Source organism: Hemicordylus capensis, chromosome 1, assembly GCF_027244095.1.
Source record: "Hemicordylus capensis ecotype Gifberg chromosome 1, rHemCap1.1.pri, whole genome shotgun sequence".
Lineage (NCBI taxonomy): Eukaryota > Metazoa > Chordata > Lepidosauria > Squamata > Cordylidae > Hemicordylus > Hemicordylus capensis.
Genome location: NC_069657.1, coordinates 4,733,230 through 4,757,160, shown reverse-complemented (window position 1 = coordinate 4,757,160; position 23,931 = coordinate 4,733,230). Strand labels below are relative to the sequence as shown.

The 23,931-nt window shown below is 46.7% G+C and overlaps 1 protein-coding gene across 2 annotated transcripts; it reads right to left on the bottom strand.

Annotated features, from left to right (window-relative positions):
- Window positions 1-719: 719 nt before the first annotated feature.
- Window positions 720-21,044, bottom strand: SAV1 (salvador family WW domain containing protein 1). 2 transcript variants are annotated; one of them, XM_053284441.1, is made up of 5 exons: window positions 20,729-21,044; window positions 17,503-17,949; window positions 7,019-7,289; window positions 4,860-5,003; window positions 720-1,813 (listed from the first exon to the last, which is right to left on the bottom strand). In XM_053284441.1, exons 1-5 carry the CDS (start codon window positions 20,820-20,822, stop codon window positions 1,612-1,614), a joined length of 1,158 nt encoding a protein of 385 aa, XP_053140416.1. In that variant the 5' UTR covers window positions 20,823-21,044; the 3' UTR covers window positions 720-1,611. The 2 variants fall into 2 exon arrangements, with proteins under 2 accessions (XP_053140416.1, XP_053140417.1); XM_053284442.1 differs by having other exon boundaries at window positions 20,764-21,043.
- Window positions 21,045-23,931: the final 2,887 nt, after the last annotated feature.

Genomic DNA, 23,931 nt, shown 5'->3' with positions numbered 1-23,931 from the left:
AACTGCAGTTAGAACTTAAAAGGGAAAAGGTAAAGTGCCATCGAGTCGATTTCGACTCCAAGTGCCCACAGAGCCCTGTGGGTTTTTTTGGTAGAATAAAGGAGGGATTTACCATTGCCTTCTCCCACACAGTTTGAGATGATGCCTTTCAGCATCTTCCTATATTGCTGCTGCCCAATATAGTACTAGTGGGGATTCAAACCAGCAACCTTCTGCTTGTTAGTCAAGCATTTCCTTGCTGTGCCTCTTAAGGTGGTATTTAGTTAGAACTTACCATGATCATGAGTTTACAAGCCTCAGGAATAAAATCATTTCTTCATATTACTGTGTTTTGAAGAGAAACTGAAGGTGCATAGCTGACATACTTGGTCAGTACAGTGGTGGTGGTGCTGCTGCTACCTGGTTAAACTACTTACATGTAGCTTTGATGAAGTATGTTTTTAGCAGTAATTCCCATTATAGCTTGAAGAGGGAGAGGTTTATAGAGTCATCACTGGCCAACGGCCCCCTTAATCTTCCCAGTCCTGTCCATTCTCCCCCAAATGCAAGACCCAGAAGGCAAATTCTTCATCCCAGCCCAAGTCAACAAGCGCTGCCTGTTCTGGACCAAACTTCCCAGGGTCTTGCCTATTTTATTCCAAAAGGGAAGCCCCTGATCTTTTGGGAAACAAAACAATGCAAGGCATTTCCCCCAGCAACATTTTAAAGTCACACATGAATTTAAACAAAAACTGAAATTTATTTGATTGCTGAGATTTAAAGGACATGGATGTTACAAACCTCTCTCTGCTAAGGAGGACCCACGAACACATGGATGGCGAATCAAAACGGAAGGGTCTGTCTCAGACAAAGTGTTTGCAGAATTGCTCCTTGCTGCCTCACTGATTGGATCATGAGGAGGTGCATCCTGAAAGGTTCTGTCAGGCAACTTGACTTTCCAAGTGCCTTGCAAGGCAGCCCTGGTGCATCCATCTTCAGTGCGACCGGCATGGAAGAACTAGAAGGCAGCAGACCATTTCCATGGCCTATATATTATGGTGTAGACTCAGAATCCTGCAGGGCCAATGACAGACCAGACTGAGGCTCAACAGTCAAAATAAGGCATGTAGTCATTGAGTCCGCAGGTCAAACCGAAGACCTGTGGGGTCCTTTTGCATATTAAAGCTGTGAGAACACTGCAGCTGATCTTCAGCCTGAGAGCAGCCCCCACTTTAGGCAGAGATCTGCAAGAACCATGCATTGGGAATCAGGGGTTTCACAGAGATGCCCTTCTGCTCTCAGGACATTTCTTAACATGACATTTGTCTTTTGAAAAATAAATTCTGCTTCCTGAAGGTACAGCTGGTTGCTAGAATAAGACAGACCAAGGACCCACCCCACCCTCTCTCTTTCCCCCTCCACTGGCTCTTAAGAGTAAGAAACTAACTTCTTTATTACAATGTAACAAATATTTTTGTATTCAATAAACATGATACACAAAGAATTACAAAAGGTGCAAGAACAAAAAAGAAGCTGCCTTTTAAACCAAAGCACTTGTTCACGATTTTCTTCTTTTTGAGTGTGAGAAGTTCCAGTAGCCCTCATTGAATCCCACAGCAAAGAGAAGTGAGCTTAGAAATTCTTGCCGTGCTGCTGTGCATACCACTGCTGCCTCTGCTTGCGGTTCTCCAGCTCTGTGAGGAGGGCCTGCCGGTATGCTTCGTACAGCTTCACAATCCGCTCCAGTTCCTTCATGAAAAGCAGCTTCAGCATCCCCTGGTATGTGTCCAGGTCAGCCAACTGGAAGAGTTCCCACTTCAAGATGTGATCATATCTGTTGGGAGATGCAAGAGAAGTTACTCACGGACCAAACCCACGCAATAAAGGACAACTAATGTCACTGAGCACGCTGAGAGTGTTTTAATTCCTGCAGCTAAGTAAACTTAGCAGTCATGGGATAAGAGGGCAGGACCATTTGTTGATTGGAAACTGGTTGAAAGACAGGAAGCAGAGGGTAGGAATAAATGGACAGTTTTCACAATGGAGAGAAGTAAGAACTGGGGTCCCCCAGGGATCTGTACTGGGACCGGTGCTCTTTAACTTATTCATAGATGATCTGGAAGTTGGGGTAAGCAGCGAAGTGGCCAGATTTGCAAATTACAAACTATTTAGAGTAGTGAAATCCAAAACTGATTGTGAGAAGCTCCAAAAGGATCTCTCCAAACTGGGGGAGTGGGTGACAAAATGGAAAATGCGGTTCAGTGTAAGCAAGTGTAAAGTGATGTGCGCCTTGGGCAAAAAAGCTCCAATTTCACATATACATTCATGGGGTCTGAGTGGTCAGTGACTGACCAGGAAAGGGATCTTGGGGTCATGGTGGACAGCTTGTTAAAAGTGTCAAGTCGGTGTGCAGCAGCTGTGAAAAAGGTCAATTCCATGCTAGGAATCATTAGGAAGGGGATTGAAAACAAAACTGCTAATATTATAATGTCCTTATACAAATCTATAGTGTAGCCACATTTGGAGTACTGTGTACAGTTTTGGATTAGACAGGATTTGGGCCTGATCCATCAGGGCTGTTCTTATGTTCACTGCATCGACATAATTATTCAGCACTTTTTTGATGTTCTGGGAGGGAAGAATGGTTGATGGAATGAATGTAGTGGGGGCCCTGGGAGAAAATGAGCTGAGGCTCACGAGGGAGGTGAAAAACAACAACAAGGGTTTTTTAAATGGATATGCCTGGAACAAGAGGAAGGCCAAGGAAGTGGTAGGGCTGTTTCAATAGTAATGGATGACAAAGAGAAGGCAAAACTGCCTATTTGGCATGTCTCTTCTCGCACAAGGCCAATGGGGCTGAGCTGGGCAACAGATGCACAAACAAAGAATGGAGGGAACTGCACCTCAAGATAGGCGAAGAGGCTCTAAAAGAACAGCCAGCTACCTGGTCTGAGTAGAAGTCACCAGTTCCAGAGGAATTCTATCCCCGGATACTGAAGGAATTTGCAGATGGGAACTCAGAACCACTGTCTCTAATCTTTGATAACAGGAGAATAGGTGAAGCGCTGGAAGACTGGAGATGAGCAAGTGTCTCTACTATCAAAAAGGGAGGTAAGGAGGAGCCTGGAAAACTACAGACCTGTCAGCTTGACATCCACACTTGCCAAGACCCTAAAACGGATTACTAATAGCCAGCATATCACAGTGGTTAGAGAGCTGGACTAGGACTAGGAAGAGCCAAGTTTGAATCCCCATTCAACTAAACTCACTGGGTGACTCTAGGCCAGTCATGCATCTCTCAGCCTAACCTACTTCACAGGGTTGTTGTGAGGATAAAAATAATAATGTGCACCACTCTGAGCTCCTCGGAGAAAGAGCGTGATATCAATGTTAAAAAAAAAAAGAGCAGCCTGTCTGTCAGCACTTAGAAAAGAATCTGGTGATTAGTAGGAGGCAGCATGGATTAGTCAAGGACAAGTCATGCCAGACTACTCTCATCACCCTTTCTGATAGAATTACTAGTTAGTAGATCATGGGCATACTGTGGACATAGTTTATCTTGATTTCAGCAAAGCATCTGACAAACTATCCCACAATATCCTTGTTGACAAGTTAGTAAGATGTGGCCAAATGATGCTAAGATGGATTCACAGCTGGTTGAACAACAATGCCCAATGAGTATTTACTGATGGGTCCATGTTATCCTGGAGGAAGGTATCAAGTGGTGTGTTATATCCTAGGTGGGTCCTGTGATGTTCAAGATTGACATAAATGACCTGGAGAAGTGAGTAGTGGGGATGCTTATCAAATCTGCAGATGACACAAAGCTGGGGCAGGGGGAGTTAACATCTCAGAAGACAGAAGCAAGATTCAATCTGATCTGGGTAGTCACAACTGCTGGGCCAAAACCAACACAATGAAGTTCAACAAAGACAAATGTAAAGTCCTGCATTTGGTTAAGAAAAATCAAATGCACAAGTATCAGATAGGGGAGACCTGGCTTAGCAGCAGTACACATGAAATGGACCTATGTGTCTCATCAGACAGAGCCAGCAGCGTGATGCAGCTGCTAAGGAACAAATGGAACCTTAGGCTGCATTTAGAGGCACCATGGTCCAGATCACGAGAAATAAAAGTTCTACTATTCTGCACCAGTCAGACCTCACTTGGAATGTTATCACTTGCATTCTGGGCCCCACATTTTAAGGATTATGTTGCTGAAGTGCAACGTGTTCAGAGGAGAGCAACAAAGATGGTGAGAGGTCTGGAAACCAAGTCCTATGAGGAATGGTTGAAGGAGTTGGGGATGTTCAGCCCAGAGAAGAGAAGGTTTGAAGGGGGACATGAGAGCCATCTTCATATATCTGAAGTGCTGCCAAGTGCAAGGAGGAGTGAACTTGTTGCTTTCAACAGCAGGACTAGAATCGAGGGGGTGAAATTACAAGCAAGCAGATTCAGTCTACACATTAAGAAGAATTTTCTCACTGCAAGAGCTACCACAGTGCAACTGTCTGCCTTGAGCAGTGTTGGGCTCCAAACAGAGGCTAGACAGCCATCTATCAGAGATGATGTATCAGTTTCCTGCACTGAGCAGAAGACATTGGACTGGAAGAATGCCAAGATCCCTTCCAGCTCTACAATTCTATGAGTAGTTTCTGGAAGAGAAAATTTTTCTTTAAGGTTACTTGGGAAAACCAGATAACACTTTTAAGAACATAACCACTGCTTGTAAGAGCTTATACAATTCCAGCTCGAACACAACAGCACATTGTGAACACGCAGCAAGTTCCTGGTACCAAGTTATATTGTAGACAACTAACTATTGACTGACAGGTATACAAAAAATTAAAGTTCCCCAATTTAGACAAGGAATTGCTCACTTCACAGGAGCCCTGGCATAGACTTGAAGCCAGTCTGGAATCTCTGCAGTGTGGTACGGATTTGCAGGCACAAGGATAGGCTGGCTTCTCTCAGTTTGCTGTGGCGGATATGTCACAGGAGGCGGCTGATCGTAACGGGGGACGCTGCAGACACACACACAGCAGGGAGCAAATGTCAGTTACTTCAACGTTCAACTGCAACGAATCTCTTTGCTTGAGGTGCACAAAGTATTGTAGCCAACACTGACAAAGCAGCATCAGTCAAAATGGGCCAAGCAGGACAGCGGAGCATGGGTTAATTAGCTCTTTGACCCAAGAAGACATTTTATTTAGTCACTCGATTTAGTCACTGGAAAGGTTTTCCCTGGCTCTTGAACACTGCCTCCATGCAAGGCTCCAAAGCCCAAGCACCTCCCAGAAGCCCTTTTGTTTAGGCAATCAATTAGTGGCTGGGGATAAGAGTTGTTTAATTATTTGTTAATTGTCAAATAATCCCTCTTAACCTTTGCCACCCACCTGTTTACATAATGAGCACCAGTGTTCCCTCTAACAGGGATTCCCAGATGTTGACTACAACTCCCATAATCCCCAAGCAAAGGCTATTGTAGCTGCGCATGCTGGGAGTTGTAGTCAACAACATCTGGGAATCCCTGTTAGAGGCAATACTGATGAGCACCTGCAATGCTTCTGAAATATGCTCTGTTGTGTGTCTACAGTGGCAAGGAACTGTTGTGCAGCAGTCAGAGAACCTCAGTGCTCAGAGTGTGCATGCAGCTGCAGAGCCCCAAATGTAGAAGATGTATGATCATTTTAACCATGAGTTCATTCCGAACTAGTTTTTAATTTATTTTCCTATCATTTCAAACGTGTGCCACCAAAAGCCAATCTCTTCTCTATTGCTGGAGACTTGTAGAACATCAGGTAAGAAGGTTGTTCTACACACCAATGCCAGCGCCATTATAGGGTATGGGTGCTTAGGAAGACTGCAGTATTGGACCTGACACCTGGGTTCAATTCCTGTTCAAATTCATTACACAAACTCTGGCTTTCTTTTAGTTCTCCAATTTATAAAATAAGATGGTTTCCTACTGTACAAGGCAGTTGAGAAATCAAATAAGACTGCAAAGGCATTTGAATATTCCAGAGAAAACAGAGCATAAAATACATCTGAGAACCTCTGATAGGGCTTTTGGGATTTGCGGGGTGGAAAACCACTGGGAGCACTGATGGTTTTGCCCATAGTTTTCTGTTCCTCTGCAATGTAGCACCTCGGAGGGGTTTTTAAATTTTTTATTTTTTTGAAAGACTCAATATCCTGGTGCTGAGCTCATGCTTATTGGAGCAATGTCCTTTGGGTCAAACACATGGTCATATGGAGGCCTCCCAAATACCTAAAAGGGTGCTGTTCAGCCAGCCAAAAAACCAGAATGTCGTTTCAGAAGTCAGCACATCCTGCCAGCCAACCTACCTCAAAGCACACACATGAATACTTGGGAGCTTTCTGCATCACACTGACTTGGAGAGAGTGTTCTGGGCCACAAAGGCTCATTGTATTTAAAGGCAACTTGCATAAACAAGGCAGGACAAAAGAACATGCCATAAAGCCAGTTCTGTAATTTCTGCACCTCACACGAATACCAACACATTTATAACATAGGCAACTGTGACTTCCAGGCTAGGTTTACATTGGTGTCTCATGCAAGAAGCCCAGAGGTCAAGAATTCAAGCTCACCATGGCTCTGTCACCATCGACCGAGGCAATAAGAGGATAGTATTCAGGACCAACAACATGCCACATGCAGTTACCTTCCATTTTTTATCACGCTCTGCCAACAGAGATGGAAAGTGCTATATCTGGTGATTTGATGAAGTTTTTATACTCTCAGTTTTTGTCAGTCAGAAGCCAACGAAATGCCTTCATCTGCATTAAGAGCAAGAGGCTCCAGTTTCCTTAGGCTCTGTCTTTAGGCTCTAGTTCAGGGGTAGGCAAGCCTGGCTCTCCAGCTGCTGCTGAACTACAACTCCCATTATTCCCAGCCATCATTAATCGTGGCTGGTGATGACAGGAGTTACAGTTCCGCAACAGCCGGAGAACCAGGCTTGCCTACCCCTGCACACGTCTAGCTGAAACCTCCAGATGAAGCCCATGAACACCCTACCTAGGGGCACAGGGGTGTTTGTACTGCGCTCTCTTATTGATGTGATCAACATAGTACACTCCGAACTCGGCTGATTCAACACGCTCCCATCCCGGAGGCAGTCCTTCTCGCTCAAGCGGGTGGCTCCAATGGGTTGTGTTCGTGTTATGGTCTATGTAGTATTTTCTTCCTCTAAGTGTCCAATCCACTGACCAGCCTGGAGGGAGAGGCAAATCTTCCGAACTGTGGGTGGTTAAGTTTCCCAGTGACGTAGCAGCGACCCTTCCAATGCCTGGACGAAATACAAACAGCAGAGAAGGTCTTTTAACAGGGTTGTTGCAAAGACACACAATTCCTTTCCTCAGAAAAGCAACGGAAGATTGCAGTCAGTTCCACAATACGCCCCCTGTCTCTGCATGCAAATTTATAGTTACCTCTCACAAACATTCCTGCCTAGAGGGGGCATTTGTGCTTCCTACAGAGACCACATGCTTTTTACAAAATGGAGCATTGGTTCACTTACTTTTCTTGCTGCTGCATTCAAGGGCGTTTCCTTGAGTGGGTTATGATTCTCCATGTGGCTCTCTAAGACAGGACTATGTAAATTAGTTAAGAGTCTTTAAGAGGTGGAGGAGCATGGCCCCACCAAGTTCTTTTAGGCCAAGAAAGCCTGGAGTACTTTGAAGAAGAAGAAAACACTTCGTGGAAATAACCAGAAAAACACAGAACTAGGGGCAAAAAGACCACCCCCCCAATTCCAAAAGACTGGAAACGAACTGTATGTCGGAGAAAAAAATTAATAAAAAACTGATGGTGTCTATTAAAATGGTGGACCATAGGAAAATATTTGTTTTCTAGACAGATAATTTAGACATACTGCCTGAGGGTCCCTGCGGAGTAGGAACGGGTGCTAAAAAGGGCAGGTTGAGACAGCCCTTGATGCAGCAGCAAGAAGAAGTCTTAATTAAAAGACCCAGGCTTTTAATTAGATACTGTTTTAATTGTTTTTTTAATAATTTTAACTTTTTAATTTTAATTGTCGAAATGCTTTAATCTTTTATTGGCTGTTTTTATTGTGTTGTAAGCCGCTCAGAGAACTTGCGTTTTGGGCAGTATAGAAATGTATTAAAACAAACAAACAAACAAAATAAAGAAGCCTTCATGGTAAGTGAACCATTGCACGATTCTCTGCTGTTGCAATCCAAGGGCGTCTCAAGTGGGGACATACCACAGCCCTCAGCCCAACTAGGGGCCTGAGGGCCCTACTCCAAAGGAATAACCTGTTGGAGTACCTGCCTCCCAAATACTGCTTGAGGTGGAGGGGGCCCTCCAGGTAGCCACCCTGCAAATGTCTGGGACCGGAGCATTTGTAGAAAACACAGCTGAGGTGGCAGCCGCCCTGGTCAAACGGGGGCCCTAAGATTCTGAGTTTCATATGCCAGGGCTCTGCATGCCTTGAGCTATGGTGGGGGAGGTCACAGCCTGACCCATGATTCAAGGCAAAAAAGAAATGAACAACTCCATAGTCTGGATGTGTTTTGTGCATTTCATGTAGGTCTACAGGCACCTATGGACATCCAGCTTGTGCCAAGTTTTTTTCCACTGGATGTATCTGTTTTGGACAAAAAGGTGGTAATACAACATCCTGGGACATATGAAACAGTGAGGGCACCTTGGGTCAAAAAAAGGGGTCAGAGATGAGCTTCATAGAGTTTTCAGAAAAAATACAAAAGGTGGTTGTTAACTGAAAGAGCCCGGAGCTCAGACACTCTACGTGCCAATGTGATGGTAATTAAAAAGGGAAGTTTTAGGGTCAGGAGACGTAAGGGGATAGATTTGATGAGTTCAAAGGGGGGACTCTGTAGAGTCTTCAGGACCGTATTCAAGTTCCATGTAGAAAAACGGTGCTCCACTGGTGGGGATAGCAGGGTTGCCCCCATGAGGAAGCGCTTCAAGTGCAGGTGTCTCAGCTTGGAGCATCTCGATCCCCTTGAAATGAGGTCGACCAGGGCGGTGGACTGCCATTTCAATGTGTTTGCGGAGAGACCCTGGTTCAGACCATCTTGAAGAAATTGCAGTAGATGCTTCTTGGTAGCTGCACCTTTAGGAACTGCATGTCTTGTAGACCAGCAGAGCAATGCCCTCCAAGTGTACTGTTATATCTGGTTCGTGGAGGGGCATCTGGAAGCTAGCATCATGTCAAATACCTTTGGGAAGTTGCCATGCTGTTTCAGGAGGTGCTATTCAGTCTCCAGGTGGCTAACTAGCCTAGATCTGGATGGTGTACTGGGCCCTGCTGAAGTAGGTCCTCTATGACCGGAAGTATTAGATGTTCTTATGCTGCCAAGTTCTGGAGCTCTGAAAACCAGGGTCTTCAGGGTCAGAACAGTGCTACTAGTATGACCTAGGCCCTGAGAAGTTTCATCCACCGCAGAAACCAGGTGAGGAGAGGAGTAGGTGGAAAGGTGTACAGCAGATCCACCAGCCATGGAGCCAACAGAGCATCCACCACTTCTGCTTGTGGGCAAGGAAACCTGGTGAAGAATCATGATGCCTGAGCGTTGGCTGGAGTCATGAACAGATTCATGGGTGGCTAAAGTGGAAGGCCAGCTGCAAGGCCTCTGGGTTCAGTCTTCATTCTTCTGGGGGAATGTCCCTCCTGCTGAGCCAGTCCACCACCGTGTTCAGATAGCCCTCCACATGGTTGGCTGTTATGGATACCACATGTTGTTTGGCCCACTGGAACAGGAAAACTGCTTCTGCCTGCAGAGACTTTGACCTGGTCCCCCCTTGGCAGTTCACAAGTGCTTTCGTTGTGTTGTCCGTGTGGATCAGTACATGTTGATTCTGGACTATGTGTTGGAATGCATGAAGTGCCAACTGGATCACTCCGAACACCAGCCAATTGATGCTGTGTTGTTTTTTTGGCAGCCGACCACTTTCCTTGAGCTGATTCGTGGAGGAACTGGGTGTCCCCCACCCATGCTTGCTCGCATCTGTGGTTATGATCACCCATGGAGGGTCCAGGAACTCCTTTCTCACAAGATAGATGTGGGGGTGTAGTCCACCATCTTAGAGATTGTAGCACTTGGGGTGAAAGGCTCACCTGTGTGGTGGATTTAACAGTAATCTCTCCAGGTGATATGGTAGGAGCCACTGTGCTTTTGGGGCACAGTGAAGATAATGGAATAGATGCCCGCTCCCTGTTGGTCCTCAGTTCTATTGCCCCGATCGATAGGAGGTGCTGGATCGCCTCCTGGATATCCTTGTGTTTAGAGGGGAGGCAGGAGGTTGGGGTGGGTAGAAAAAGGTAAGGTGGGTTTTTGGTCAATTCTATGCAGTAGCCCCCACTTTATGACGTTGAGTACCCAACGATCGGAGGTGGTGTCCTCCCAAGTGTGTAAGTGAAAGGAGAGGTAACCACCTGCCCAAGTCAGGATTGCTGTTTGACCTGCTTGTCCTGGGTGACGAAGGTTGCCCTGTTCCCAAACCCTTCTGGAGGGTCTGGATCTGCTCCAGAAGAGACGTTGAGACCTGAAACCCCACTCTCTGCCAGCGAAGGAGGACTGAAAAGGGCAAAAGGATCTTAGCCTTCTTATCTTTTGATTCCACTAAGATGTCCTTTAAGGCTGGATCCTCAAAGAGTTTTTCCCCATCAAAAGGTACTGTAGCCAGATTGGTCTTAGAAGTAGCATGCCCCTGCCAATGTTTCAACCACAGGTCCTGTTGGCCCAATACTGAAGCAGCTCCTGCCCTTGATGCAAATCTTGAGGCGTTGAGGGTGGAGTCAGAGATAAAAAGGCCTGTGCCCTGTCTAATTTTAACAGGGTTTGCCTCAATCGTGATGGCCCTGAGACTGGGTCCTGGATTAGATCGTCCAGCACTGTAGCTCTGGCTACAATGGAGGCGGCAGCTGAGGCTCTCATTGTTAAGGTGGCAGAGTCATGTAACCTTTTGACAGCCCCTTCCATGCACTTGTCTGCAGAGGTTTTTTTTAAGGTGGACTCTCCATCCCTGGAGAGGACCGAGCTAGAAATCATTTGGGCCACTGGCACATCTGTATGGGGTGTATTAATTCCCCTCCTCCCTGCTGGAAGGAAGACAACTTTTTGGCTACTGCTACCGCCTTTCTATTAGATGTAGAAAATGTCCATTTCCCCTTAGCAGACTCTATGAAGTGCTTTGGGAGTGGGAGCGTCATAGTGTTTTATTTAGGCCCAGGAAAAACCATAGCACGTTTACTCAGAGGCTGGGGTTCCTGAGGGTTAGGTTGGGTCAACCTAATGTATGAATCATCTTGGACATCAGCAGAGTAAAGTCTAATGACTGAAAAAGTCTCTGGGGGGCTTCGGAGTCCTCTGGCTCCTGTCCATCTGACCACTCTTCCTCTTCTTTGTCTGGTTGGCAGTGACTGATCCCCCCAAGGGGTCCCCAGGGTCCTCTGGAGTGACTCCCATTGGAATTGGTTCATCTAATGGAATTACTGGTGGGGTTTTGTTTGGGGGGAGTTGAGGATTCTCGTCTGGGGGTCCCGCAGGAGTTCTGGGCATGGGCCACCTGGGGTCTGGTGAATCATGGTCTGAGATTTCAGAGGAATGGGTACTCTTTTCCCTCTGCTTAGACTTAGACCTCCCCTTTTTTGGCTTTTTAATATGCTTGCGATTTTCTGTGCCTTCTTAGGAGCTGCAGTCTCAGAAACCTAAGACGAAGCGCTTGAGGAAGGTGACTGTTCCCTTCTGGGCCTTTTTCTCCTTTTAGATTTGATTCTAGAACTTGAAAGAATGCGCCAACAGATCCTTGAACCATGAGCACCAGGTAGGTGGCATATCAGAGGGCATTTGGTTGAGGGATTGCAGCACTGGAGCAGGTTGGGACAAGCTAGATTCCCCTGAAGCGGGGGCGGTAGAAGAATCAGAAGGCCCAGCAATGCCTGGGCTGACCAACTGTATGCCTGCTCCAGCTGCAGCGCTCCTGGTCACCACGGTCCTGATGGACAAAGTTTTAGCTGCTCCTTGGTCTGATCCTGTACTCCCAGTCACTGCCGATCTTTGTGCAGCAGTCTTGTGCTTTTCAGGGGCTGCGCCCTGAATGTGGTCTCTCCGGGATACCCCAGAGGCCAATCTGGCTGCCGCATTTTAGACTAACTGAAGTTTCTGAACTATGTACAAAGGCAGCCCTACAGAGAGTGCACTGCATTAGCTCAACCTGGAGTTTAACAGCTGGTGTCCCACTGTTTTTAGGTCATTCCTTAAGGAACGGGCAGAGCTGTTGAATCAATCACAGCTGGTAAAAAGCTCTCCTGGCAACACCCTCAACCTGAGGCACCAGGGTAAGACCTAGGTCCAAGAGCACTCCCAAGCTACAAACCTGTATTTTCTGGGGGAGTGTAACCTTGTCCAGAACAGGAAGTACTATCCTGTCTTGCAGATTATTACCCACAACAATGAGCACCTCTGCCTTGCTTGGATTCCGCTTCCGTTTATTATCCTTCATCCAGCCCGTTATTGCCTGTACGCAGGCATTTTTAAGGTGCTAATGCCATTCCTTGATATCGATCACAAAGAGAAATAGATTTGGGTATCATCAGCACACTGATAATACTCAGCACCAAATCCCCTAATGACCTCACTCAGCAGTTTCATGTAGATGTTAAAAAGCATTGGTGATAGAACGGAGCCCTGAGGGACTTCATATAAGAACAGCCCTGCTGGATCTGGCCCAAGGCCTACAGTCCAGCATCTTGTTTTATACAGTGGCCCACCAGATGCCTCTGAGAAGCCCACAAGCAAGGAGGGGAGAGCATGCCCTCTCTCCTGCAGTTACTCCCCTGCAACTGGATTTAGAAGCAGCTTGCTTCTTAGGCTAGAGGTGGCCCATAGCCACCAGACTAGTAGCCATTGATAGACCATGGATTTGTCTAGGCCCCTTTTAAAGCCAACTTTCACTAAGCGCCACCATCTGAAATCTCCCTGAGACGCAGGGGCAGAACCACTGTAAAACAGTGCCTCCTATCCCCAAATCCCTCAGGCGATCCAGAAGGATACTATGGATGATGGTATCAAAAGCTGCTGAGAGATCCAAAAGAACTAGCAGAGTCACACTCCATCTGTCAATTCCCTGGCAAAGTTCATCTATCAGGCTGACCAAGGAGGTCTCAAACCCATAGCCCACCCTAAAGTCAGTTTTAGATGGGTCTAGATAATCAGTTTCCTCCAAGCCTGCTTGGAGCTGGTCAACCACCACCCTCTCAGTCATCTTACCCAATGATGGGAGGTTGGAGACTGGCCTATAATTATCCATCACCAGGGGATCTCGAGTGGGCTTCTTAGAGTGAGGCAAAGGCTTGAAAGAAAACTTGTTTACTGTTTTCCAGGTCAAATGAAGGCAGAGCATCATGGAACGCACAGCAAAGCTACAAAGTTAATGAATATACTAAGCCAAATAAGTGGACGAGCAGCAGAGAAATGCTTTCCAATGTGAATTTCTTCTCAAACTGCACTTGAAGTTCTGAGACTGGCAAAACATGGTAACTTAAGTTCACTTCTATTTCCTAACAGGGCTGTTTTCCTGAAAATAAAATATCCTTGACTGTAGAATCAGTTTCCCAGGATGTTAAATAAACAATCCTGGTATGAAGTCAGCCAGATCTTGCTTCTGTTTGGAAATCTTGGAATCCAAGTCTGGAGATCTCAAGCCTAGGCTTCCAAAAACCCAAGAGAAAAAGGTAAGATTTCCAACCAACAGGAGCAAGATCTGGCGGCTGGCTTGATTTTCCCCAAGGGATGAGAATGATGAACAGAAGGATTTGGTTATAGAGTGAAGCAGGCCACCAAGTTGCTGGATTTGTCAATTTGGAACCCACCAAGCCCTGAAGGCTACAGAACAAGTAGCTGGCTTCAAGGAAAAAACAGTTTTGGCCGAGCACTGGCAGGAAGAAGATCCTTTCTACTTCTTTTGCCAAATTGGAGCGCATGGGGAAGAGGAGTATGTTCTCTACCAAAGCATGCCAATGCCTGTAAGGGAGCCATGTACACGCAAGAGAGAAACCTATCCCAACATACAGACTGGGAGTGCTTCAGGAAAATGAGCAAGAACTCACATATCCGGGGGCCAATTCAAATGCTCCCAGATTCTCCATTCAGCAGCCTCATAGATATAGCTGTAACACCCTACAAGTCAGTGTAAGCCTGTCAACAGATGCCATCTCTTGGCAATGATGTGTGCATGCTGAGAAGTGTAGAGCTGCAGTCATGTGAACCGAACACAGCCCTGCCTTTATGGTTTCCCTCCATGCAGCTGCATCCATGGGACTACTCCACATGAGGGCTAGGAGTGTGTATGGACTGGCCCTAAGCAAGTGGGATCGTGTGTGCGTGCGTGCGTGTGTGTGTGTCCCACTCACTAGATTAAAGTAAATAGATAAACATAAATAAATAAAGTGACTGCCTGTTTAAGAGACACAGTGCCCACATATCCATTTCACTGTTCTCCTCAGCAAACAGTGGCAACGTGAGACAACTGGAAACGAGAAGGATGAGCAGTTGGTCTTATGCACCCCAGGAACACCTCTCGACAAGGGGAGACATTTCCAAAACTCACATGCGCATAGAATCTACAAAGGGATACTTCTGCAAATGCCAACACATCTTAAAACTCTTTAAGAGTTTTAAAGCTAGATCCAAGGACTGTGTTTCTAGTTCCTCTCTATGAAAATCTGGCACAGTTTGATGAACAGAGTAATTTAAAGCAGTTTTCAATTTTGCAGCTCTTTCAAAACCTGTGCATTACTAGGAGTAGTGGTGAAGCTTAGATGTTGGGTGTGGGACAGGATTCAAAAACACAATAAGAGCTTGATCTAAGATAAGGTGAAATCTCTCAGTATGCCTTTAGCATGGCCCACCTGTAGTCCTGGGGAGAAGAGAGGGCCTTATGGTAGTGAGTATGAATTCTCCCCTTTGCTATGTAGGGTCCACCTTGGTTTGCATTTGGATGGGCAACTACATGTGAGTGCTGTAAGGTATTCCCTTTACGGGATGGGGCCACAGCTCAGTAGAAGAGCATCTGCCTGCTTGCATTAAGAAGGTCCCTGGTTTGCTCCCTGGTATCTTCAGGGAGAGCGAGGAGAGATTCCTGCCTGTAACTCTGGAGGGCAGCTGCCAGTCAGTGTACAGAGCTAGATGGACCAATGGCCTGACTTGATAGGAGGCAGCTTCTTATGTTCCTAGCAGTGGTCCCTCTAATTTTTATCACCAGTGAGTGGAAAGAGTTTTGTTCTGGGTGGCACTATCAAGGAGCGCATTCCCCACCCCCAAAAGTCTATTTTTTTAAATTTCCCCAGGCCCCCAGAAATAACTAATGCATTTCTAAAAACCATTTTTATCCCACCTCCAGTCTCTCTAGGGATGGCCGCCCTGCTGGGGTGGCCGCTGCTGCTGTCCATCCTCCTCCCTCCCTCCTCCGGCTTCCTCCTCCACCTGCCCCCAGGTGCCCACCTCTGGTCTCTCTGGGCTGCCGGAGGGGAGCCTCCGCCTCTGCCCATCCTCCTCCCTCTGTCGTCCTCTGTTTGGAGGTGGCGGTGGCCAAGGCCCAGCGGGGGGGGGGGGCGCAGCTGGGGAGGGGGGGAAATGAATGCGGCAATGCTTCCCTTCCTGCCAGGCAGTTGGGTGGCAGGCACAGCAGAGAATATGCGCCTGCTAGAAACGGCTGCACAGGGACCCGGGGTGGGGGTGGGGAGGTTGGTGCACGTGCACACACCCCTTCAAGGGAAGCCTGGTTCCTAGTCTGTTCCCCCTTGCTTCAGCAGACTCCCAGTCTTCCCATGTGCTTTTTTTTTTTAAGCAGACACACACTTTCAGTTCTTGTCAAGTCCTGGCCATTGTCCACTCAGACACAACTGCTTCAGCCAAACTAAAAAATAAATCCATCTGCTTCCATTCTCTCAAAGTCGGAAATACCCTTTTCTCAGAGTGGGGCTGCTTTCCATCCTGATTTCCAAGTAAAGCATCCTGAGATTAGTTTCCCTTTAGCATTACTGAAGCATCTTATTTTCTCTCATTCCCATGAGATACTTTAATACTAGTCCTTTAGGAAGCTTGACTACTGCAACATTATTTGTGGCTTGGCTTCTCTCCCTCCTATAACGTAATGTCTTCAAGCCTCCATACTCACAGTGGCAACTAGCCAACCAAGCAGTTCTCCTTTCCTCTTCAGTTGCCGCCACTCCCCGCCCCCGCCCCCCCCCGCACTCCCACTGGCAGAAACCCCAAGAAACCAGACTGTGCCACGGGTCTTCAAACCTTCTCTTCTGCCAGTCAACCTGGGGCAGGGAAGATGAGGGAGCCAGAACAAGGGAACAGACGTCTATTTGGTTTGCAGACCCAACAAAAGTGCCATTCCTCAAGCAAGCCAAAATGAAAGTTTACATTAAAAAGTCAGGTGTGCAGACATCTCATCAACTACAGCACACAGACAGCCTCTTAACTCTTTGAAAATCAGCACCTCTTCTAATATTATTTATTTATTTAATTATAATCTAATAAAAGGTTTTCTGCAAGAAAAACATCTCTCTCAAAACAAACTTTCATACTTGAGGTCAGTAACCCCAAAGTCTTGTCATTCTTGCCCACAGATTTACTTTCCCCCTCCACAATCTGCAAAAGATGACCAACTTGACAGCAATATATTTCATAGCCAGCAAATTGGGTAAAAATGCAATAGTCTTACACAGCAATTTGTTTATGTTAAAACATAAATACTACAGGTTAAAGTTTCAGAGGCACTAAGCTATGCACAGCATTGTGATCTGACAAATGGTGCTAAGGAATTTCACAATGTCTGATGAGCTTCCTGCTGTAAACACAAGAAAACCACATGAAAAATGTGATCTGGAATGCCGTCACGCCCAGGAATCATCATGTTTAGAGGACAAATCTCTCATGTCTTCTCAGAGGCCAAGAGCAAAGCCAAGAGCAGAGACTTCTTTGTTCTTCAGTGCATGAACAAAAGTTACCAGTTCTCTTAGGGAACGTTTAAGACAACACACACTACATTTCAACAAGAGCCAGAAACTGGCTGGCTCTTGCGTGTTTTCCCAACTATTTTTTTATTCCTCCTCCAAACCACCTGTAAAGCTGAAAATATTTCTCTGACTAAACTTGAAAATTATATGACACTTGGAGATGGCAACATGCACTCATCACACTTTTTGGGAATCATACTCACCACTTTGCTTCAAGCTTGCAACCAGGCCTCTTTCTGATAAGGCGCCCCTAAAATTCACCTCTCCCCAGATTCCACTCATTTTCTGCCTTCTCAAATCACAATACTGGGCTACCGTGAACAGTAGTTTGAGGTCGTGCCCAGCAACTTCACATGTAAAGCATTCTGAGCCTGAACTGGCAACAGCAGACAAGGAGACTATATACACTTGGAATTATTGTCTCCACTATTACTATTTTTACACACCAGAATAGCAAATCCTGGACACCAAACATCTTGACACTTGCCTGAAGTATGCTGTCTTCCCTGATTCTGTGACATCCTTTGGAAGAGGGCTGTGTTCTGTTCATAGTATCGATACTCCTCCTGCACATGATCCCCCAGCGGATGCCTCCTTTGGCCATTATAAAAATAGTCACAGTAGTAACGAGACCCAGCTTCTCCATTCTCAGTACCAGAGATGGCCTCTGTTAAAAAGGACTGTGAAGATGAGCCATATTCCCGTGGGACCTCAGCCAAACTTCTGGCAAGACAGGAAGGGGCAGAGAGTCTGTTGCTTTCCCGCCTCATTATCTCATGTGGTGGCCTCTGCACTGGAGTCCTAAGGAAGCTCTGGTTCCTGGAAACTGCTCCATCCCCACCCGCCATGTAGGTTGAAGAACTTGGGTCTGGAAGGCAGATATCTGTACGTCTTGGAATGGTTGGACCGTGACGGATAAATGAAGGCATCAGATCTGTAACAGAGTTTTGCAATTAAAACAAATATATGGAGCTTTGGATATGTAAAAGCCTCAACATACAGCAGTGCAAATCTATTAATCTACTGACTTTAATATTAAATGACAATGTCAGAAACAAATATAAGACAGGAGTCATAGTTCTGTTTATAAACTTGGAAGAACTGCACTGCATTATAGCACAATCTTAAGAATGCTCTTCTAAGAAGGAATTGTGAAGAACTGTCAACTCAATTTTTATATATATCAAGGAAACCATATTCATTGTACAATGCATTATTAGGATAGCCTTTTAAAGATGGGATTAAATCAGAAATGTACACAACGTTTGAGACGTAGCTGCATCTCAGATTAATATAACATTTTACTTGTTTTTCAGTGACTGGAGAGATAGCAAAACAGAAATACAAAGCAAAACACAAATGAGCCAAAATTGTATTTTCTGTACTTGTTTGGCTAGCTGATATGGAAACAATATTTAGAAACTGACATTAATTCTGTCTATTCAGTTGAGAAACATGACTGAGAATTCTGGAGGTTGTGGCATTAGTGCATGCTGGATCATTTAACCTCTTTCAAGTTAAAACACCATCATGTATTCATTTTACAGGAGTTACATTGCAATTATAAAAGTTACACATCATTATTTCTGCAGAAAGTTTATCTGAGCTGGTTCAGGGGTGCTGAACTGATTACCGAATGCTACCAAAATTGGTGTTTGAACTGGGATCAAGCACACACAGATGAACTGAACCCAGTATTTGTTTTGTAATGCAGGGGCTAAAAATGTAGATAGTAAGTGATTATATTTTTATAATTAAACCAGTCACAAGCTCAGCAGGTAGCATATAACTTCTCTCATCTTCATCCTCCAAACTGCTTCATCCCTCAATACAAGAATTACACAGGTCTACTGTACAGGACTGCTGTGAGGATTAGTGGGAGATGGCATGCATGAAGAAGCACTCTGAAGACTTGAAATGCTGTGCAAAGAACTGAGAATCTATTTAGCTTAGAAAAAAGACGACTGCGGGGAGACATGATAGAGGTCTATAAAATCATGCATGGTGTGGAGAAAGAGAAATTCTTCTCCCTCTCACATAACACTAGAACAAGGGGTCAGCCCATGAAACTGATTGCCAGGAAATCTAGGACCAACAAATGGAAGTACTTTTTCACACAGCGCATAATCAACTTGTGGAATTCTCTGCCACAAGATGTGGTGACAGCCAACAACCTGGAAGGCTTTAAGAGGGGATTGGATCACTTTATGGAGAAGAGATCTATCAACGGCTACTAGTCGGAGGACTATAGGCCACCTCCAGCCTCAAAGGCAGGATGCCTCCGAGTACGAGTTGCAGGAGAGTAACAGCAGGAGGGGGGGGCATGTCCTCAACTCCTGCCTGTAGGCTTCCAGCGGCATCTGGTGGACTACTATGTGAAACAGGATGCTAGACAAGATGGGCCGCCTTGGGCCTGATCCAGCAGGGCTGTTCTTATGAGAACCAATAGAGCATACTAAGTAGAGCGGCTTGTGCCAGAGAGACCTGGTACAATTTCTGGTCAGTCATTATTTACTGAGACACCCTGGGCCAGTCTCCACCTCTCTGCCTAGCTTACCTCACTGGGTTGCTGCAAGGATAAAATAGAACTGACTCCTTGAGCTCCACAGCCAAAAGAAAGGTGGGATCACACATGCACATTAGACAGAAACACAACATGGGCTCTGTCAGGGGCGCAGTAGCACAGGGGTAGCCAACCTGAGACTTTCCAGCTACTAGACTACAACTCTCATCATCTCCAGCCACAAGTTATTAATTTATCAAATTTCAAAACCACCAAAAACAGAGAGTCTTGTGGTGGTTTCCATCTTGTGGCTAGAGAGACCCCAGTTGGCCACTGCTAATCTATACTATTTTGGAAACTGTTTGAGGCATGAGTTCCCAGCCTTGGGTCTCCAGATGCTGCTAGACTACAACTCCCATCATCCCCAGGCACTGGCCAATGGGGCTGGGAGTTGCTGTCCAGCATCATCTGGGGAGCCAAGCAGGAGAGCCTCTGGTTTGGAAATATATTTCTTTCCAAAGCATAGCTTTCATTTGTTTTCCTCTCCTTTTTGTCCAGGCTTGGCTGAATCCACCAAGATTAGTCATTCCAAGATGTCTAAATTCACTGGAGTAAATCCGACTGCTGAAGTTGAAAACTTGTGAAATCCTTCCATATGAATGTTCCTAGGTTGTGCTGTCTCTTCTCTCTCAGCCGTATCTTTTGCAAAATACATCACAATGCGTGGAATGTCTGGACTTCTGTGTGTGCACTCAGCATAAGAAAGTTTTTACTGCAGGAAGATAAATTTCTTTTTAAAATTCTAGACATGTTGCTTTATAATGCCCATCACTCTATCCCGACACCCCAGTCCCCTGGGGTCAATCCAACCACTGCGGGAGCCCTACCCCCAAAGTGATTCCCAGATATGGCTGGACTACAACTCCCACTTTCCCCAGGCTTTGGCCCTTGTGGCGGGGGATGATGGGAGTTGTTGTCCAATAGTCAAGCCGTGGCAGCTGGGGATGATGGGAGCCGTAGTCAACAACATCTGGGAATCCTGGACTCAAGTCTGAGAGCCTCCGGTTTGGGGAGCTGCTTCTTTTCAAGGCGCCGCTTTCCTCCTCTCCTTCGCCCGCGAGCTGCCCGTCAGCGTCTTCGCCATTCCGCGACGCCTCAGTCCCCTGCTGGGGTCAATCCGACCCCCCCCCTCCCCCTCCCCGGGACTCACTGCGGAGCAGCGGGCTGGTCTCCTTGATGACGTACTTGCCCTGCACCTCGGCGGGCTTGGAGAGCTCGGCGCGCGTCTTCTTCCGCGACAGCATCCCCCTCCTCCCGGCCCCTCACAGCCGCCAAAGCCAAGGGAGCGGCCGCTTTCCCCCGCCACCGCCCCGGTGGGGCTCCTCCATGGCCCGCCCCCAGCCACTTTCCTCCCCTCCCCGCCGGGGGGGCCGGGCTGGTCCTCCTCCCTGCGGGCGGCCCTTCCTCCCTCCCTCGCTCGCTCGCTCTCCCTCCTCACGCGCGCTGCCCCCTCCCCACCGGCCCCTGGCTAAACTTTCCGGCCCCGCCCACCGGCGCCTCCTCCCTCATTGCCTGAGGCGGTGCCGGCAGAGCAAGGGATTGTGGGGAACCGACCAGCGCCGGGAGAGACCACAGAGAGCGCGGGAGGCTAGAGAGGCACCAAGGGGGAGGGGTTTCCGGTCGGCGTCGGAAGCCGCCGCTGCCGGCCGCGGTCTTTGACCTGCTTCGCTGTGGAACGACCTGGGTGGCCGAGCTGAGGCTCTCCCGCTGCTGCTAGACTACAACTCCCGTCAGCCTCCGCTGATTTATAGCCTGCTTTTCCACAAGTGTTACCAAAGCGGCTGATATTGAAAGAATAAGCCAGATGGCGGCTTCCTGCCCCTAAAGAGCTCAGTCTTCTAAAAAGATTAAAAGAAGCCCAAATGGGGGACACTCGAGAAACAGCCACTGGAGAGATGCAGTGTCCGAGCTGGAGGAGGGCAGTTGCTCTCCCTGCCCTGCTCACCAAAGCAGCATCACCCCGTTAGAAGGCACCTCTGTCCAGCTAGCAAGGGTGAGCTCCCCATGACTTTCCTCACCAAAATAACGACACAGAGCACAAGCCACCAGGAACTTCTGGTGGACTCTGGAAGCACAGCGGGGGGGTGGAGGGGAGAAGTGGACCTGCTGTTTCCCGTAATGTGTGAAGGGGACCTGTCTTGCTCTTCTACCCATGCTACAGTGCTGCAGCTACTCACAGGCGAAACATAACATAGGAAGCTGAGTCAGACCATTGGTCCATCTCGCTCAGTATTGTCTACCCAGACTGGCAGCGGCTTCTCCAAGGTTGCAGGCAGGAGTCCCTCTCAGCCTTATCTTGGAGATGCGGCCAGGGAGGGAACTTGGAAGCTTCTGCTCTTCCCAGAGCAGCCCCAGCCCCAGGGTAGTTGGCACATGGGATGCCACTAATTCCCCACCCCCACCTGCAAAGCAGTGGGGTCAAAATGAACACAAGAAATGAAGGCATGTAATGAAGACACCAAAGAATCTAAACACCGTTAAAATACCTACAAAAATAAACTGAGTACCCTAGTGTTTGTGGGGGGTGTGGTTGACACATGGCAGTTGACAGCTGGCACTGTCCAAGGACAAGTCAAAATGAACAGAAAAAACGAAGGTGTGCAATGAATCCTCATAGGGGTACATTATGAGGAACAGTTACTAGACACCAATTAATCTAAACATTTCAATATTCCTAAACAATAAAACTGCCTTGCAGGTGGGGGAATGTGTAGTTGGCACATGGCAGTTGACACTGTCCAGTGACAGTCAACATGAACAGAAGAAATGAAGGTGTGCAATGAATCCTCATAGGGATTCATTGTGAGGAAGAATTATACACCAAAGAATCCGAACACTAAAATAATGACTGCACATTTTGCTCCATAACGCCACTTCTACAAGGAACAGAGCTTATCTTTTTTTTTTTTTTTTTAATGAAAGCTGGGGATCCGTGTTAGGGTTAGGATATGGCAACTTCGAAACCCCACTGTTTCCTATGGCAGAAATGTTCAAAATCAGTAAAAACCAAAAAAATGCATTCAAAATTAACCAAGTGTCCCACTGCCTTGAAATTTGTGTGGTAGGTGGCACCCATGGGGACCTACCCACCAACCAAATTTGGTGCCCCACAGACCTTGTTAAGTGGTCTAAATCAGTCTGAATCCAAATCAAAGCAAATACAAATCGAATCTCAGGTGATTTGTGGAGGTAGATTTGGACACAAAACAAATCAGGGGTGAATTGTTTGGGGCACAAATCAAATCAAAAATATTGATTTGTGCACATCCCTACTCTCCATGCTGATCAGGTGCCACCACGAATCAGCATGGAGGATGAAATTTTCAGGGATGGATTTTCAGCAATGAGGGAAAGGCATTTTACATATACTCAGAAACCCATTTATTTATTCAGTTTCTTAGTATCAAAAGGAGAGGCTGGGTCTCACTTTCAGATTATGTTGAGGAACTGATCAGCACATGAGCTTTGGCTTACTCTGCCTCTAGCCTGGGCAATCCTTAGGCCAACTAGTGGCTGCCAGATCTCCCATACTGGTGTTGATCTTAGCATGGACACCTACTCAGAACAGCCAACAACAGTCTACAACTCAGCAGTCTAAAACAGTGGTTAGAATATAAGCCATTCTATAGTAATAAATAATAATTCTATAGTAACCAATTTGTTTACATGTCCCAATGCCCAATGTATCTGACCATGTATCTGGTACATGGTGACCTAAAGCCAGCTCCAACTTCCCCTGCTTCTACTGAGAATTCTCTCAGTGCATTGCTGGTACAGCAGTTTTCAAAGAACAGCTACAACTTCAAACAGATCAGAGAGCCAGCGTGGTGTAATGGTTAGAGTGCAGGACTAGGACCGGGGAGACCTGAGTTCAAATCCCCATTCAGCCATGAAACTAGCTGGGTGACTCTGGGCCAGTCACTTCTCTCTCAGCCTAGCCTACTTCACAGGGTTGTTGTGAGGAGAAACCTAAGTATGTAGTACACTGCACTGGGCTCCTTGGAGGAAGAGTGGGACATAAAATGTATGTATGTAAGTAAGTAAGTAAATAAATAAATCTATGTAAATGCAAGATCCCTACTCCTTCAGTAGGAAAGCCTTGCCCCCCCTCTGCCAACATAGTTTCTGAATAACATTGTGAATAGTTACTGTCACTTCTTTAGGCAGCTGTCATTAGGAATCTTGCAGTGTCACATTTCCCATACTGCATGGTAGGGGATCATGGGATGGTATAAAATTACCATGTCCTCCCTCCTCTGCTCCCTTGGAGGTAGGCAGGCAGGCAGATGTAAGAAACTGCATGCATTTTTCTAGCAGAGGCAGACAGGAGAGGATTTTAAGTATTCCAAAGCT